The sequence below is a fragment of the Lampetra fluviatilis genome, chromosome 20, assembly GCF_964198595.1.
Source record: "Lampetra fluviatilis chromosome 20, kcLamFluv1.1, whole genome shotgun sequence".
NCBI lineage: Eukaryota > Metazoa > Chordata > Hyperoartia > Petromyzontiformes > Petromyzontidae > Lampetra > Lampetra fluviatilis.
In genome coordinates this window covers 1,514,226-1,531,924 of record NC_136294.1, presented here as the reverse complement: position 1 = coordinate 1,531,924, position 17,699 = coordinate 1,514,226, and the positions used below count along the sequence as shown (strand labels likewise).

At 54.9% G+C, this 17,699-nt stretch overlaps 1 protein-coding gene across 1 annotated transcript in view; it reads right to left on the bottom strand.

Annotated features, from left to right (window-relative positions):
* LOC144938012 (sulfhydryl oxidase 1-like) overlaps window positions 1-17,699 on the bottom strand; it is a 30,999-nt gene that overhangs the window by 9,830 nt on the left and 3,470 nt on the right. Inside the window, exons 2-6 of the mRNA XM_078865709.1 lie at window positions 12,342-12,442; window positions 3,502-3,585; window positions 2,504-2,683; window positions 1,299-1,381; window positions 493-627 (exon numbers count right to left, since the gene is read on the bottom strand). Coding sequence (XP_078721835.1) covers window positions 493-627; window positions 1,299-1,381; window positions 2,504-2,683; window positions 3,502-3,585; window positions 12,342-12,442 — 583 coding nt within the window. The remainder of the gene's footprint in view (window positions 1-492; window positions 628-1,298; window positions 1,382-2,503; window positions 2,684-3,501; window positions 3,586-12,341; window positions 12,443-17,699) is intronic.

Genomic DNA, 17,699 nt, shown 5'->3' with positions numbered 1-17,699 from the left:
TGGGGGGGGGGTGGTGGGGGGGGTGGTGGTGGTGGGTGGTGGTGGTGGGGTGGTGGTGGTGGTGGGGGGGGGGTGGGTGATGGTGGTAAGGGTGGTGGTGGTAAGGGTGGTGGTGGTAAGGGTGGTGGGTGGTGGTGGTAGTGGTGGGGGGGTGGTGGTGGGTGGTGGTGGGTGGTGGTGGATGGTGGGTAGTGGTGGGGTAGTGGAGGTGGTGGGGGGGTGGTGGGAGTGTTGGGGGGGTGGTGGTGGGTGGTGGTGTGATGAGTGGTGGTGGTGGGTGGTGGTGGGTGGGTGGTGTGGTAAGGGTGGGGTGGTGGGTGGTGGTCGTGGTGGAGTGGGGTAGTGAGGGTTGGTGGGTGGTGGTGGGTGGTGGTCATGGTGGGGTGGGGTGGTGTTGGGTGGGGAGTGGTGGTGGGGGGTGGTGGGTGGTGGTAGGGAGGTGGTGTGGGTGGGTGGCTCGGCTCCGTGTGTGTGGGGGGGGGGGGGGGGCACCTGTCGAACTCCCTCCAGGGCGCCCGCGTCTCGGCAGCGTCGCCCGGCGCGTGGGCGACTGTGGACGACTCTCCACGCGTCACCCCCGGCAGGCGCCGCAGTTCGTAGGCGAAGAACGATCGCACCGCCATGCGCCTGTGACGAGCGGCGGGGTGCACCACGGGAGAAATGGGGGCGGGGGGGGAGGTTTTATTGTTGAGATGTTAACTACCTCGCCTGGTGTGCAGGAGGTCGTGGTGTCTCTCTCTCCCCGTGGTCGCGTGGAGTTTTCTACCCGGCCCTCCGGGGTTTTCCCTCTGCATTTAGAATCGACAAGATGCGTTTAGAGTAGTTGGCGGCTGCTATCAATTGCAAAGGTGATGATGATGATGAGCCACTTCGTTGAGCTGTCATTTGTGATATCCAGGCCGCTTCTGATAAAGAGCGACGTAGCAGCTCCAGTGGACCTCATCCGGTCAAGTAAAGATCCATCATGTTCATTGTTTTTTTACCCTTTTATCTGGCAACAAAACTGTCACCTTTTTACAAGGAGTCATGTTTGCATTGACCACAATACCTGCGGTCGGAATGCAAACAAAAAACACAAACTCTGGCAATGTATGCACTGTCCTTGGAGTTGATTGGTCACACCCGAGACAGCTTTTCTTAGAGCCTCGTCTCACATGGTGTTGGACCCAGATGACGCCAAAAGGCGCACCTGGTGTAATACATCATGTTGTTACAGTTTTCCGTGTTCTTAGCTTCACGCTCCTCCGGCTGAGGTCTACGTGTGCCGATGGTCTCTGCCCGATTGTCCCGCTCGCCACCGATGGTAGCTCTGGTGGGGAATCGAACTCTGGTCCTGCGCTGCTGCGTCCGTCGGTCGCGGCGCAGGAGGAGGCAGCGAGAACTCCACGCCAGAGCCACGACGACGTGGGATGAACTTTTGTTGCGAGGTCGCGGTGTTTGTATGCTATTTATTTTGTTATTTATACAATCTATATATATACTATATATACACTCTCTCTATATATCACACTATATATACACTGGCAGTCCACCCACCCAGCTTAATAAGCATTGCTACAGTCTTACATTATAGACTGCAGTACACTCACTCAGTTTTTTTATTTTCTATTTTATACATTTTATTTGTTTCACTTTATTTTTTAATTATTATTTTTCTATCTACGTGACTTTACCGAAAGAACCAAAGAATATATATACTATATACACACTCTATATATACACTATATATACACACACTATATATATTACACACACACTCTATATATACACTATATATACACACACACTATATATACACACACACTCTATATATAAACTCTAGCGTGACAAAATAACCCAGGTAAAGCCGTATCGCCCGGGGCGATGAGGTCACGTCCAGGTCGAGCGACCAGGTGGGTGGGGGGTGTAGGGTGGGGGTGTAGGGTGGGGTGTAGGGGTGGTGGGTGGTAGATGTGTAGGGGTGGGGGGGTGTAGGGGTGGGGGTGTAGGGGTGGGGTGTAGGGGTGGTGGGTGTAGGGGTGGGGGGTGTAGGGGTGGGGGTGTAGGGGTGGAGGGTGTAGGGGGAGGGGTGTTGGGGTGGTGGGTGTAGGGGTGGGGGGGTGTAGGGGTGGGGGTGTAGGGTGGTGGGGGGTGTAGGGGTGGGGGTGTAGGGGTGGGGGGGTGTAGGTGTGGGGGGTGTAGGGGAGGGGGTGTAGGGGTGGGGGTGTAGGGGTGGTGGGTGTAGATGTGTAGGGGTGGGGGTGTAGGGGTGGGGGGTGTAGGGGTGGGGGGTGTAGGGGTGGTGGGTGTAGGGGTGGGGGTGTAGGGGTGGGGGTTGTAGGGGTGAGGGTGTAGGGGAGGGGGTGTTAGGGGTGGTGGGTGTAGGGGTGGGGGGTGTTGGGTAGGGGTGGGGGTGTAGGGTGGGGGGGGGTGTAGGGGTGGGGGGTGTAGGGGTGGGGGGGTGTAGGGTGTGGGGGTGTAGGGGAGGGGGTGTAGGGGTGGGGGTTGTGTGGGGGGGTGTAGATGTGGGGGGTGTAGGGGTGGGGGGGGTGACGTACACGTGCACACGCGCGCGCGTGCCGTTGGGGTGGAGGAGGAGGCACGTGGGGAAGGAATCGACGGCGAACGCCCTCACGAGGGACGACTCGGAGCTCAGCACTCGGCGCACGGACAGTCGCTCGTACGCCAGCAGATCCAGAATCACCTGGAGGGGGGCACGGGGGGGGGGCGTGTTGGCGTGCGGGGGGGGGGGTCAGAGGTGACGTCACACTCACGTCCCGGTCGCAACTATTGCGGAATCCCCTGCGCGCGGCGTGAAAGGTAAACACATCGCTTCCAAAAAAATATATAAAAAATAAAACTAAACTATGATTTATTTTTCTTACCAACTAAAGCTCACTGAGCTATTAGTTTCTTTGGTTTTCCACAAATCATAGCTCAAACAAAGTGCGGCTCATCATCAACCGCGTGGAAATGTCGAGCAGTTAAATGATGTCCATCATCAAGCGCGCAGCGCAAAAGTCGACGGGCGGGGGGAACTCGTTGCCTGGCGGCGTCTCTGCCGCAGCGACTGGGAGGTCAAGTGACGGGGGGGGGGGGGCACGGCGTGGGGGGGCACGTGGGGGCACGGCACGGGGGGGGGGGGGCACGGGCAGCTGGATCAATCCAAGTGACAGATTCGCTCATCTGTACGCGTTCACGCCGACCCAACGATTCTCTCGATTCAAATCGATAATTTCGCTTCATCGCCTCCTCTCCCACCTCCTCCTCCTGAGTTTGATTCCTGGCCACGGCTTAGATTGTTGGTGATATCTGAGCTGGTCCAGGGCGCCCCCTTTCCCCCCACCACCTCCCCCCCCCACAACCAACCCACAATGACCAGCGTGGTGAAGTATGGTCAAACAACAGAGCATGAATGACAGCGCACGACAATACTTCCATCCAGGAGTGGATCGAGAAAGGACTGTCCGATTGTAAATCCTCAAGCAACTCCCCCTGATCATCCTCCACCTCCTCACTCACCTCACGACCCACGAAAGATTCCTCCTCCTCGAAGATGAGGGCCAGGGTGTCTCCCTGCTCCTCCTCACGGGGGAATGACATCACCTCCTGCAGACTGCGGGGTGGGGGAGGTGCACGAACATCAGAGCCACGACCTATGAAAGCTGTCTCCACCCCTGGCACCCCTGCACACGAGCGGGTGAGTTGGCTCCGTGTCCGTGGTGGTTCATCCTCTTGGGCGCGTTCCCTCCGTTAGCCGCAGCTCCGGCGTGAGTCTCGACCGCCGGCCATCGCCCTCCCTTCTGTAGCGGCGCGTCCTGCCCAAGCCCCCTGCTCATTGTTCTCGACAATGCGACGACGGCGACGATGATGACGGTGACGATGATGATGACGACGATGATAATCTTCTTGGTTCTTTCGGTAAAGTCACGTAGAAGGAAAATAATAAAAATAAAACATAATAAAATAATTCTCACGACGTTTCGGCCACAACGCAAGCAGCCGTCTTCAGGTGGAGAACAGGTCTGTCAAGTAGACAGAGTCTGAATGGCACGCCCCAGGCTTGGAGCGACTATTTATGCTGGGATGGAGGGGCGAAGAGCGCTTTCACAAAATAATTTGCATATCAAGATGAATTTAGCATATTTTTGGGAAATGCAGATATGCGATCAGTAATACTTGTGAAATGCGTATGATGTTTGGCGAGGGGTTTAAAGTAATTATACACATGCATTATGCAGGATTAGCAGTATAAAAGGAAGGGAGTAAGGTTAGAATTAATGAAGGAAAGGAATGTTAATAATATGGCGCCGCAGCAACTAATATGCTTATTGACTATACATTGTCATATTACACTATGTTTTATTCTACCCACTCAACTGTATACCACACTGCTATATATTCACTATAAAAAGAGACCCCACCAAAAGCCTCGTCACTAAAACCAACAAAATCATTTCTGATTCAACCGCATTATTTGATAAAACCAAACACATGTTGGTGATGTGCACGTCTTCCTCGAACGCTGGGGAGCCGGACAAGCCCCTCTCTGTACCAGCGTGGACGCCACCCTCGTGTTCACCTTCTGAAGCGCTCGCTCGTCACCGTGGCGTGCGCGATGACCACCACCACCACCACGTGACTTTTCTTTGTGTTGTGTGCGGTGCATTTAGCGCCACAGCGCGTGGATTTACAGTGTCTGTTTATTTGTGTTGCTGGTGACTTTGTGTATTTCGTATCGGAATCGCCTCCAGTGCTGTTGCTGCTGGCGGCAATAAAAGTTGTTTAAAAGTCAAAAGTCTCTGTGTGTGTCTCTCTCTCTGTGTCGCTTTCTCTGTGTCTCGCTCTCGAGGGGTGCACGCGCGCGCGCGAGTGAACAATGCGCCCGGCGAGACGAGAACGCTGCGGGGGCCGTGTCACGAGCGGCGTGCGACTCAGTGGGGCTCTTGGGACCGATGGTGTCAGACACAAGCGCACACACAATCACACAAACACGCACACACACACACGCAAACACACACGCACACACACACGCAAACACATCCACGCACACACACACGCGCACACACACGCACACACGCGCACGCACACACACACGCACGCCCACCACCCCCCACCAGGCCCTCGCACCATCATAGCCAAACCTCCCCGCCGACTGCCATCCCCCTCGGGGGGCTTTGGGAGGTTGAGGGGTGGGGGGGGTAAAAGCCTCAGGGACCCCCCGCTACACCCCCCCCCCCCTTCGCGATGCTCCCTCCGGACCCCCACCCCCTCCTGTCTACCCCCCCCCACGCACACACACGTGCCTCCCTCCCTCACCCACCACCACCACCACCCCACCCACGCTTGTGACAGATGCGATGTGGGGTTAACCCTCCCACTAACGCACAGCCAGACCCCACGCACACACACACACACAAACGTGTGTGTGCGTGCGTGGGGAGCGGTGGTGTAGTGGTTAGCGCGCTACACGACGAACCTGGCGACACGAGTTCGATTCCCGCTCACGGCCACCAACACCAGTGACAATTATCTGAGCCGGTCCTGGGCCTCGCCTAGGTCTACTCAGCCTCAATATTAGTAGTTGGTGCGATTTGTAAACATTGCCACTAGGTGTTGGCCACCCTCGTGTGCCGTGCCGGCCTTCATAGGTGCTCGCTAAGAGCACTTGCCTCAACAGTCTGTTAAGGCTGTAAGGGGGATCTTTGTCTTTGTTTTGTATATACAATTGACACACACACACTCACCATCACTCACCATCACACACTCACCATCACTCACTCACCATCACACACTGACCATCACACTCTCACTCACCATCAAAGATCAAAGACCCCCCCATATAGCCTTAACAGACTGTAGGGGCAAGTGATGTTAGCGAGCACCTATGAAGACCGGAACGGTACACGAGGGGGTGGGTGGCCAGCACCACGCCCGGCCGCCTTTGTCTCTCTTAGTGGCGATGTTTAAGCAACTCGCACCAGGTACTCATGCAAGGCTGATAAACACACAGACACATACACACACACAGACACACACAGACACACACACACAGATACACACACACAGACACATACACAGACACACACACAGACACACACACAGACACACACACACAGACATACACAAACACGCACCCTCCCTCCTCCTCCCCCACGGCCCCCCCCCCTCCTCCTTCTGACCTCATCATTAATTCCGCCCACGAGACGCTTAATCAGGGAGGGACAGACGGCGCAGTGACGCTAAGCCGTGGTGGGGGGGGGGGGGCGTGGGGGGGGGGGGGCGTGGGGGGGGGCGTGGGGGGCGTGGTGGGAGGGGGGGCCGTGGTGGGGGGGGGGCCGTGGTGGGGGGGGGGGCCGTGGTGGGGGGGGGGGCGTAATTGGGGGGAAGGGAAGGTGGGGGGCAGTGGAGACTTGGTAGAGATGGGCAGAGTGGAGGCTGGTGGTGGTGGTGGGGGGGCGAGAGAGTGGGGGGGGGTGTTGGTGGGGGGGGTAACGACTTTGTGGGGGCTGCTGGGGCTGGGGCGAGGGTGTCCGGCGAGGGTTGAGGGGTCACGGGGGGTCACTGGGCATTCGTCATTAAGTGCCACGCGGCTTACCACCCCCTGCCCCCCCCTCCTCTTACTTCCCTTCTCCCCACCCAATTGCTCCCGTGGGGGGCTGAGGGAGACGGAGGGGGGGGGGCTATTATGGAATCTGCATGAGTTAGGGTGGATCAGGTCCGTCAGGAGCCATTCCAGCAACAACAGCAAAAGCAGCAGCAGTAGTCAGTGCACATTCGATTAGAACGGTTGGCTACGTACGGTGCGAAAGAAGTTCAGCATGCATACCGAAATCGTAGCAATAATAACAGCAGTAGTAGCAGCAGCCACAGCAGCAGGAACATCAACAGCAGCAGTAGCAGCAACAGCAGCAACAGCAGCAACAGCTGCAGCTGCAGCAGCAGTAGTAGCAGGAGCAGCATCAACAGCAGCAGCAGCAACAACAGCAACAGTAGTAGCAGCAGTAGCAGCAGCAGCAGTAGCAGCAGTAGCAGCAACAGTAACAACAGCTGCAGCCGCATCAGTAGCAGCAGCTTCAACAGCAACAGCAGCAACAGCAGCAACAGCAGCAGCAACAACAGCAACAGTAGTAGTAGCAGTAGCAGCAGTAACAGCAGCAGCAGTAGCAGCAGTAGCAGCAACAGTAACAACAGCTGCAGCCGCATCAGTAGCAGCAGCTTCAACAGCAACAGCAGCAACAGCAGCAACAGCAGCAGCAACAACAGCAACAGTAGTAGCAGCAGTAGCAGCAGCATCAACAGCAGCAGTAGCAGCAGTAACAGCAGCAGCAGTAGAAGCAGTAGTAGCAACAGTAGCAGTAACAGTAACAACAGCTGCAGCAGCAGTAGCAACAGCAGCAGTAGCAGCAGCAGCAACAGCAGCAACAGGCGCAGTTTAAATTGGCGGTGACATTCACGCTGGTGGTGAAGTCAGATTTGGGTCAAACGGCGAAGCTGCCACGACCCCTTCTCTAAGGGCGACCCCACGCCTGAGACTGCTGATGATGCACTGCGTGCTGAAACCGGCTCAGAGCTCGTTTTAGTTCGTATGAAACCAATGCTGATGAAGTTGTTCACTCACAGAGAGTTGTTCACACACAGTGAGTTGTTCACACAGTGAGTTGTTCACACGCAGTGGGTGAGTGTGTGTGAGTGTGAGTGAGTGTGTGTGAGGGTGAGTGTGTGAGTGTGGGTGAGTGTGAGTGAGTGAGTGTGGGTGTGGGTGAGTGTGTGTGAGTGAGTGTGTGTGAGTGAGTGTGGGTGAGTGTGGGTGAGTGTGGGTGAGTGAGGGTGAGTGAGTGTGAGTGTGTGTGAGTGGGTGTGGGTGAGTGTGGGTGGGTGTGGGTGAGTGAGTGAGTGTGTGTGTGAGTGTGAGTGAGTGTGTGTGAGTGCGGAACCCGTCCAACAACAGTCTGGACCACTGGACGGGTTCCGCAGGACTGGAAGGATGCCCTGGTGGTCCCCCTCTTTAAGAAGGGGGACCGTACCGACTGTAACAACTACAGGGGCATCTCACTCCTCAGTGTGCCGGGTAAGGTCCTGGCAAGGATTATTCAACATCGCCTTGCTAGGCACGCTGAGGAGAGGCTTGCGGAGCCCCAATGTGGTTTCAGGAAAGGGCGGTCCTGCACAGATGCCATATTTTCTGTCCGTCTGCTACAGCAGAGGTGTAGGGAATTCCAAAAAGACCTACATCTCTGCTTTATTGACCTGGTCAAGGCCTATGATACCATCAGTAGGACTGGGCTCTGGGTTGTTCTTCGTGCTTTCGGAGTCCCTGACCCTCTGCTCACGATCATTAAGGACCTTCATGATGGTGAGCGGGCCCGGGTAAAACTACGTGGCCGGGAGTCGGAGCCTTTCCCTGTACACCTTGGGGTGCGACAGGGATGTCCTCTGGCTCCCACATTATTTAACATCTATTTCGACTGCGTAGTTCGTGAAGCCTTCAATAGCTGTACCCGGGGAATTACCATTTGGTACAGATATAATGGGAGGCTGATCGACGCCCGGGTGCGATCAAGGGATGGCTCCCTATTGGTCAACCACGTTATGTATGCCGATGATTTGGTAATAGCTGCTCATTCAGAAGAGGAGTTGGAGACGCTGCTGCTGAGACTGGAGTGTGCCACTAAGAGGTGGGGCCTTACCATCAGCCCCACCAAAACTAAGCACCTGCCTGGGTATTTTGTACCATCGGGCACTCCGCCCCCACAACTCCCAATCGGTGATGGGGCAGTTGTGGAGAGAGTAGAGAGTTTCCCATACCTGGGCAGTGTGCTCATGACCGGCTCCAGTTTATCAGCAGAGGTCTCACTCCGAATCAGTCGAGCGGCAATATCTTTTCATCGGTTGCGTAACGCTGTGTGGAAGCTACCTGGTCTGTCGCTCCGCACGAAGCTTCAGGTCTTCTCGGCCACGGTCATTCCCTCCCTTCTCTATGCTTGCGAAACGTGGACCCCCCTAGTGGAGCATCTTCGCCGGTTGGAAACATTTAGGCTGGCCTGCCTACGATCCATCCTGGGTTTAACCAGGCTGGATTGTGTGAGGAGCTCACAAGTCCTTGAAAGATCTGGGCAAAGTCCCATCAGTGAGCTCCTCCGGCAGACAAGGCTGCGTTGGCTGGGTCATGTAGCCCGCATGCCCAGCCACCGCATGCCTAAACAGCTTTTGTTCGGCCGGATCGAGGGGGCTAAACGGGCGCGGCACGGGCTAGAGGTACAGGAGGACGTGGAGCTGAGTGGACTTGCCGATGACTGGTACCAGCGGTGTCAAGATCGGCCTCAGTGGAGGAGGCTCGTGAAGGACGCTACTGGGCAGTTGGAGGCAGTCGCCCTCCAACAACAACGGAGGGCGGAGGAGCGACGCTCACAACAACGAGCGGAGCGCCGGGTGGCTAAAGCACAGCAAGTTGGCACAGTAGGGGGCACAGGTGGTGCATCAGCCAGTCATCTCGGTCATCTCGGTCAGTCGACCCGTGGCACCTGGGTCTGCCCCGTGACCTCCTGCCAGCGGGCGTTCGACACTTCACGTGGCCTCAAGGTGCACATGGCCTGGCACAAGCGTCGTGGTGACGTCACCGCCACTTAGTGGCGAATGGCGGTTGTTGTTGTGAGTGTGAGTGAGTGTGAGTGAGTGAGTGTGAGTGAGTGTGTGGGTGAGTGTGTGTGAGTGAGGGTGAGTGAGAGTGAGTGTGGGTGGGTGAGTGAGGGTGAGGTTGTTACCTGGCTGGCTCGAGGGGAGGGCAGGCAGGAGGCCATTCTTCGGCCGCGTGGCTCAGCAGACGAGAGATGACCCATCGCCTCAGGGCCTGCATCGTGCCCTCCAACTCTACTCAAGCAGCAGCAGCAGCACCATCAGCAGCATCAGCAGCAGTACCATCAACAGCATCAGCAGCAGCAGCAGTACCATCAACAGTATCAGCAGCAGCAGTATCATCAGCAGTATCAGCAGCAGCATCGTCAACAGCAGCAGTAACGCAAGCATCGTCATTTCCATCATCGTCACGAGAATTGTCATCGTCTTCACGTGCATCATAACTGTCATCAGTGTCATTTTCGTGGTCGCAAACATCGTCGTCATCATCATCAACACAAGCATAATCATCATCATGACCATCATCACGAGAATGATCACATTCACCATGAATGAACAACATCATCATCATTACCATCATCATCATCATCATCAATACATGCAACATTATGATTGTGGATGGGTGAGTAGTGTCGGGTGAGTGGTGGGGGTCAGGTGAGCGGTGTTCACGTGAATGCGGTGGTGCTGGTGTGGTGAGCGGTGTTCGCTCACCAGGGTAGGAGTCCCCGTGCAGGGATGAGTTACTGAACGCTTTGTAGAACTGTGAGCGAGAGACGCGGGGGGGGGACAGGTTTCAGTTTCATTGTTTAGGTGCTAAGCTTTAACTACCCGGCTTCGTCCGGGACTTGGATTCACCACGCCCGGCCGCATTTGTCTCCCCAGTGGCGATGTTGACACCACATCACTTACTCGTTTGAGGCTGAGTCGACCTAGGAGAGGCCCAGGACCGGTTCAAATAATCGTCACCGGTGGTGGCCGTGAGCGGGAATCGAACTCGGGTCTCCGGGTTCGTAGCGCAGCGTAGTGCTAATCACTACCACTACAATGCGTTACACTTCCACATGCGCGGGTCACATGACAGATGTGACGTCACAGCTCACTTGCCGTGCAAAAAATATATGCATTATTGAGCTCCCCCCCCAAAAAAAAAAATCAAAAGTGTATTTTTATAATTGTTGCATGGTGTACAGTCTGAAAAGTACCCACATGGCAAATTTCCACTTTGTTGCATGTCGGTTAAGTGCGCTAAACATTTTGAACAGACACACATATTCACAACTTTGCCTTTTATATATTTATTTATTATGTATAACCCTGTGAGCCATGCGGCTCTTGACTCGGGGGCAACCGCAACAAACAAAAACATGAACAAGGTGACTCGGTGGAGGCTGAACCAAGTCAACCCCAGCCTCTTGTATCGTTTCAAGTTGATTTCGATGAACGAGGTGAGACCTCAAGAGGTGAGGATTAGAGTCTTAGTGAATGAATGAGTGAATGAGTGAATGGATGAATGAGTAAATTAATAAGTGGTTAAATGAGCGAGTGGTTGAATGGCTGTACGGATGATTCATTGACCGAGTGAGCTCGAGTTTGAAGTTTAATTTGTTTAACCAGGTGAGACCTCGGGATACAAGGATATAGTCTCATTTGCCGGAGTGAGTGATTGCGTCAGGGAGAGGTTCCGTGAGTGGTTGGATTGGTGATGGAGTGAGCTCTCGTCTCAGGCACAGTTTAAGGAGTCGAATGAGAACTCAAGAGACCAGGAGAGAGCGGCTTTTTGCAAGAGTGACCTCGGTCACCATTGTGACAGCGATGTGGCAAATAGACTCCTGGGTGGTGAGGGTCAGGCACGCTGATGACTGGTGAGGCCTTCATTACAAAATATACAGAAACTAGGTGGCCTGTGGTCGCATCTACGGTATAAAACTGTTTCTGCCTGGTGCACTTATATCAATTATTTAACCCACCGCAGGAAAGTTCACAGGTGAACCCCTCTTCTTGGTTCTTTCGGTAAAGTCACGTAGAATGGAAATAATAAAAATGAAACATAAGAAAATAATTCTCATGACGTTTCGGCCACAACGCAAGCAGCCGTCCTCAGGTGGAGAACAGGTCTGTCGAGAAGACAGAGTTCAGAGTTCAGACTCTGTCTTCTCGACAGACCTGTTCTCCACCTGAGGACGGCTGCTTGCGTTGTGGCCGAAACGTCATGAGAATTATTTTCTTATGTTTTATTTTTATTATTTCCATTCTACGTGACTTTAGCGAAAGAACCAAGAAGATGAATCCCTGCAGTCACGAAAGCTTTAAATCGAAAGGTGAACCCCTCTCTGTGAAGAATTGGATTTCTTCATCCACTCTCATTTGTTTGGGGTTTCCTCTTTAGGCCCCACTCCTTCCTGTTTAGGTCCCACTCCTTCCTGTTTAGGCCACACCCCTTCTCGTTGTAAGCCCCGCCCCTTCCTGTTTAGGCCCCGCCCATGTCTGTTTCGGTCCCACCCCCTCTCTGTTGAGGAACCGCCCAATTTCACTGAAAGGACACACAATAGTTGGGTTTGTGGGGGACGTGATGGGTGTTGTGGAAGAGGAGGGGGTTTCGTCAGTAGGGGTAGGGGTGGGCGGAGGACGCGTCACCCACCACGTGCCTCAGGACGCGTCACCACGTGTCCCAGGACGCGTCACCACGTGTCTCTGGACATGTCCCCACGTGACCCCTTACCGTGTACTGTGGCCATGACCTGACCCCGAGGTCGCGACATGTTCTGTAGGCGCGACCTCGGGTCCCTGCGCAGTTGAAAGCGGCGATCCGCACAGCGGCCCCCCCAATCTGCGAGGTGTAAGATGGGACATGGTGGGGGGGGGGGCGTGGTGGGGAGGGGAGTTAATTAATGAAAACCTTCTCACCCTCCTTCCCTCCTTGCCTCCCTCATCCCTCCCTCCTTACATCATTCCCTCCCTTCCTCCATCCCTCCCCTGTCAACCGCCTACTCCATAACTCCCTTGAGTCCAGTCACACATCCATCACTCACTCCCTGCCTCCCTCCCTCCCTCCTCGCTTATTTCCAACACTGCCTCCGTCCCGTGAGGCCGTTCATTCATTTCCTTTTCCCTCCCTCTCTCTCACTCCCCCACCCCCCATCCTTACATCCATCACTCCCTCTCGTCCTTAATTCAATCCCGAGTCAATTCAGTCAATCGTTCAACTCTTACTCCCTGTCTCCCTCCTTATCTACAATCGCGCCATCCTTACACACATCACTCCCTCCATGCCTCCCTCCCTCCCTCGCATCCTCGTATCCCTTCCTCCATCCTGCTCGCATCTCCATTCATCCCACGATTCAATTGATTCATCCCTCGCCCCCCTCTGCCCCCTCCCTCCACTCCTCTCTCCCCCTGCCCCTCGTCTGTATCCACAGCTGCCAAAACAACTGCAGTCGCGACTCCTGCAGGAATGCGTGCACGCGCTTAAGATTCCCAACTCCATCGAGCCACCAGAGAGACATAGAGACAGAGAGCGAGCGAGGCAGTCGACAGCAGCAGCATGCTCTACCCACTGCTGGATGAAGGCCCTTGCCCTCGCCGCCTCTGTCCCACAACGTCCCTACGACGAGACCGCAGTGCACCAGCCGCTCACATCTCACACATCCTGGATCATCAGCAGCAGCAGCATCAGACAAACGAAACTAAATTGTTTTTTATTTTACCAGGTAAGGCCCAACTGAGCTACATAGCTCTTTGCCACAAGCGATCTGGCCACGTGTGATAGCTCAAGCAAGTGGTTTATCACGTGGCAATGTATAGCAGCCAAATACTCTAAACGCGTGACGTTGATTCTAAATGTGGAGGGGTTAAAAAAACCGGAGGACCCGGAGAAAAATCCACGCGACCACGGGGAGAGAGACACGCAAACTCTAAATACACAGCAGCAGCAGGCGTCAGGCTCGGGATCGGGATCGAACCCACGACCTCCTGCACACCAGGCGAGGGAGTTAACATCGCCACCGCGTCCACCGTCATCGCGAGGCCTGCTCTATCCACTGCTGGGTGAAGGTCCTTCCCCACGCTCACCACGCGAATTGCCCGCGACTCCCGCAACTCGCACTTGAACTCATTTCGTCGCTCCGTTACTCGGTGGAGCTCAGAGTCACTGGGGGATCGCATGCGGAGGAGATACAAAGACGCGCCTGTGTGCGCCTGTGTGCGCCTTTGAGTTCATGAATCTCATTGGGCTCTCAGCCAGTGAAATAAACAGAGACGACGTAGTGAAGTCGGCGAGCCGGTGGTCAAATCGGGCGTCGGTGCGGCTCTCCCGTTGCCGGCCCTGAGCCAATCGTTTGACATTCCACATTCCCATGGGCGGGACCAGTCCATCCAGAGGACGAGCACTACCGGTGACAGACTGACAGTGAAAGAAGGGCTTCCCATGTCGTCGCCATAATGGGTGGTGGGGGGGGTGACGATACTTCACCACGTGGACTGCAGGGCAGCACCAGTCACGTGATGTGACGTCACTCTCCATCACAGCGGTGTGCTGCTCCAGTCACGTGATGTGACGTCACTCTCCATCACAGCGGTGTGCTGCTCCAGTCACGTGATGTGACGTCACCCTCCATCACAGCGGTGTGCTGCTCCAGTAGAGAATTGGCGCGTTCTGTTCACGTGACAACCCTCTGCCAATGGGATGTGTCGCGTGGTGGCGGCTTTGTTGTGATGATGCGGGCTTGTCGAACTCGTGAACTTGAAACAATAAACATTTCCAAATCAATTGACGACGTCTAAATCAGATGATGGGTTGGAGTAGGGGCGGGGGGAGGTGGAGCGGTGGCGCAGCGGTTAGCGCATTCCGCCGCCCCATGAACCCTTACACGACCCGTGCTCGATAGCCCGGGCACGGCTAACATCAGTAGCGCGAGTGACATCCCGCGCCGAGCAGCGTGGAGAAGCCTCATCAAGTGGCCGTGACGACGGCGCGCTCAACCTCATCAACACTCGCCGAACGTAACCCGAACCGTTAACCGTTTCCGGTAACCGGTTGCCAAGTTCCCGTTGGTTGCAGTAATCCGTGACTCGACTCCCTCTGATCTCGACTCCGACGCGTGGCGACATCCATTGCGTGGGTTAAAGAGACTCAGAATATGCAACTCGTTTTTCATTCATTCATAAAATGTTAATTCAAGAAGACTCTCCCTCCCCCTCCCTCCCCCTCCTTCCCTCCCCCGCCGTCACGGCACACGAGGGGGTGGGTAGCCAGCACCACGCCCGGCCGCCTTTGTCTCCCCAGTGGCGATGTTTACACACCGCACCAGGTACTCATTTGAGGCTGACTCGACCTAGGGGAGGCCCAGAAGCGAATCAGATAATTGTCACCGGTGTTGGCCGTGAGCGGGAATCAAACTCGGGTCGCCGAGTTCGTAGTGCAGCACGCTAACCGCTACACCACCGCTCCCCACATAGATGGATGGATGGATATCCCATTCCGCCGGCAGTCGCGTGAGCAAGCAATTGCAGGGCTGCGCCTTTACCTCGTACGGTCTCCGCATCGCGCGCTTTCAGATGAGTCTCTGCGGCCGTCTGGAACGCTCTGCCGTCCGATATTAGGAAGCTACTTGGAGCTGTGCACTTTTAAATCATCATCATCGAAATTGACAAACACGTTTCTTTATAACTGATTCTTAGTGTTTAGTTTGTTCTCATTCCCTCGCACCTCTGATCAGCACGGTTGGCTACGTACGGGGCGAAAGAAGTTCAACATAGAGACACGCGCCATCGATCCCGTGCCGCCCGCCTGCCTGGGGGTGTGAGTGTGGAATGTGGCGCTTGGCGCGCAGCGACGGCTCGCAATGAGCGACTCAAGCGCGCGTCTGTCCCAGCCTCCGACTGCAGCCTGGAGCACCCACCTCGATCACTCACCACGCTCACTCACCACCTTACTCACCATCTCAATCACCACGTCACTCAGACTCCGGTACAGCCGAGGGAGATTATTTCGCTCACCACCCAACCACCACTCACCAACCACTCACCAACCACTCACCCACGACTCACCCACCACTCACCAACCACTCACCCACCACTCACCAACCACTCACCAACCACTCACCCACGACTCACCCACCACTCACCAACCACTCACCCACCACTCACCAACCACTCACCCACCACTCACCCACCACTCACCAACCACTCACCCACCACTCACCAACCACTCACCAACCACTCACCCACCACTCACCCACCACTCACCAACCACTCACCAACCACTCACCCACCACTCACCAACCATTCACCAACCACTCACCCACCACTCACCAACCACTCACCCACCACTCACCAACCACTCACCACCACTCACCAATCACTCACCCACCACTCACCCACCACTCACCCACTACTCACCAACCACTCACCCACCACTCACCAACCACTCACCCACCACTAACCAACCACTCACCAACCACTTACCAACCACTCACCCACCACTCACCCACCACTCACCCACCACTCACCAACCACTCACCCACCACTCACCAATCACTCACCTAACACCACTGATGGTGAGATGTATTATTAAGCTGTACGCCTTTTGGCGTCCTGTGGTCGAACACCGTTTGAGACGAGGCTCAAATGAAAGCTGTCTCTGGTGTGGACCAATCAGTTTCAAGGACAATGCATATATTATCGGAGTATGTTTTTTGTTTGAATTCTGACCACAAGTATTGTGGTTAATGCAGACGTGATTCCTCGTAAAAAGGTTTCAGTTTTGTTGCCAGAAAATAGGGGAAAAGCCTAATCTTATGTATAATATAAGTTCATTATTTACCCAGGCAAGCCACTCTGATACGAAGCTTTGTTCATGGAGGTTCCCGCTGGGGTTGTTTTTGGAGTGGGAATCCCGAGAACCCGGAGGGACCTCCACGCAGAGCCGAGGGAGAGTTGACAGGCGGCACACGGAGAGGCTCCCGACTCGGGATTGGAACGTCGGCACGAGCGTACCTACGGCTGATAGATGCTGCTGATGATGATGATATTTCCGATGATGATAATGACGATCTATGATGATGATGATGACTGATGGTGCTTTGGCTGCTGCTGCTGCAGCTACTGACGATGATGATGCTACTGATGATGATGATGATGACGATCTATGATGATGATGATGATTGATGGTGCATTGGCTGCTGCTGCTGCTACTGACGATGATGCTGCTACTGATGATGATGACAACGACTGTTGATGATGATCGTGATGATCGTGATGATTATGATCATGATGACGACAAATCGCATCCTCCCCCTGACCAGGCACCCCAGCACTCGACCACTTGTGAACCCTTTCACACCCTCGTGATATTGACACGGGCAATTATTGACACGCACACATATAGACAAAGATCCCCCGTGTAGCCTTCATAGGCTGTTCGCGCAAGTGCTGTTAGCGAGCACCTATGAAGGCCGGCACGGCACACGAGTGGGTGGGTGGTCAGCACCACGCCCGACCGCCTTTGTCTCCCCAGTGGCGATGTTTTAACACACCGCACCGGCTACTCATTTGAGGCTGAGTCGATCTAGGGGAGGCCCATGACCGGTTCAGATATTCGTCGCTAGTGTTGTCCGTGAGCAGGAATCGAACTCAGGTCACCGGGTTTGTAGCGCAGTGACACATACACACACAGACACACACACACAGTGACACACACAGACACACACACACAGACACACACACACAGTGACACATACACACACAGACACACACACACAGTGACACATACACATACACACAGACACACACACACAGTGACACATACACACAGACACACAGTGACACATACACACACAGACACACACACACAGTGACACATACACACAGACACACACGCATCTTGACACACATGGTGGTGGTTAAGGACAAAGGAAATACTCAGGACCTTAAAACACACACACACAGATATCGACACATGCAGACATCGACACACAGATTTACATACACACACACATACCTGACACACGCACGCACATTCCTTGACACACACGAAAGACAAAGATGCCCCCCGTATAGGCTGAACAGACTGTTGGGGCAAGTGCTGT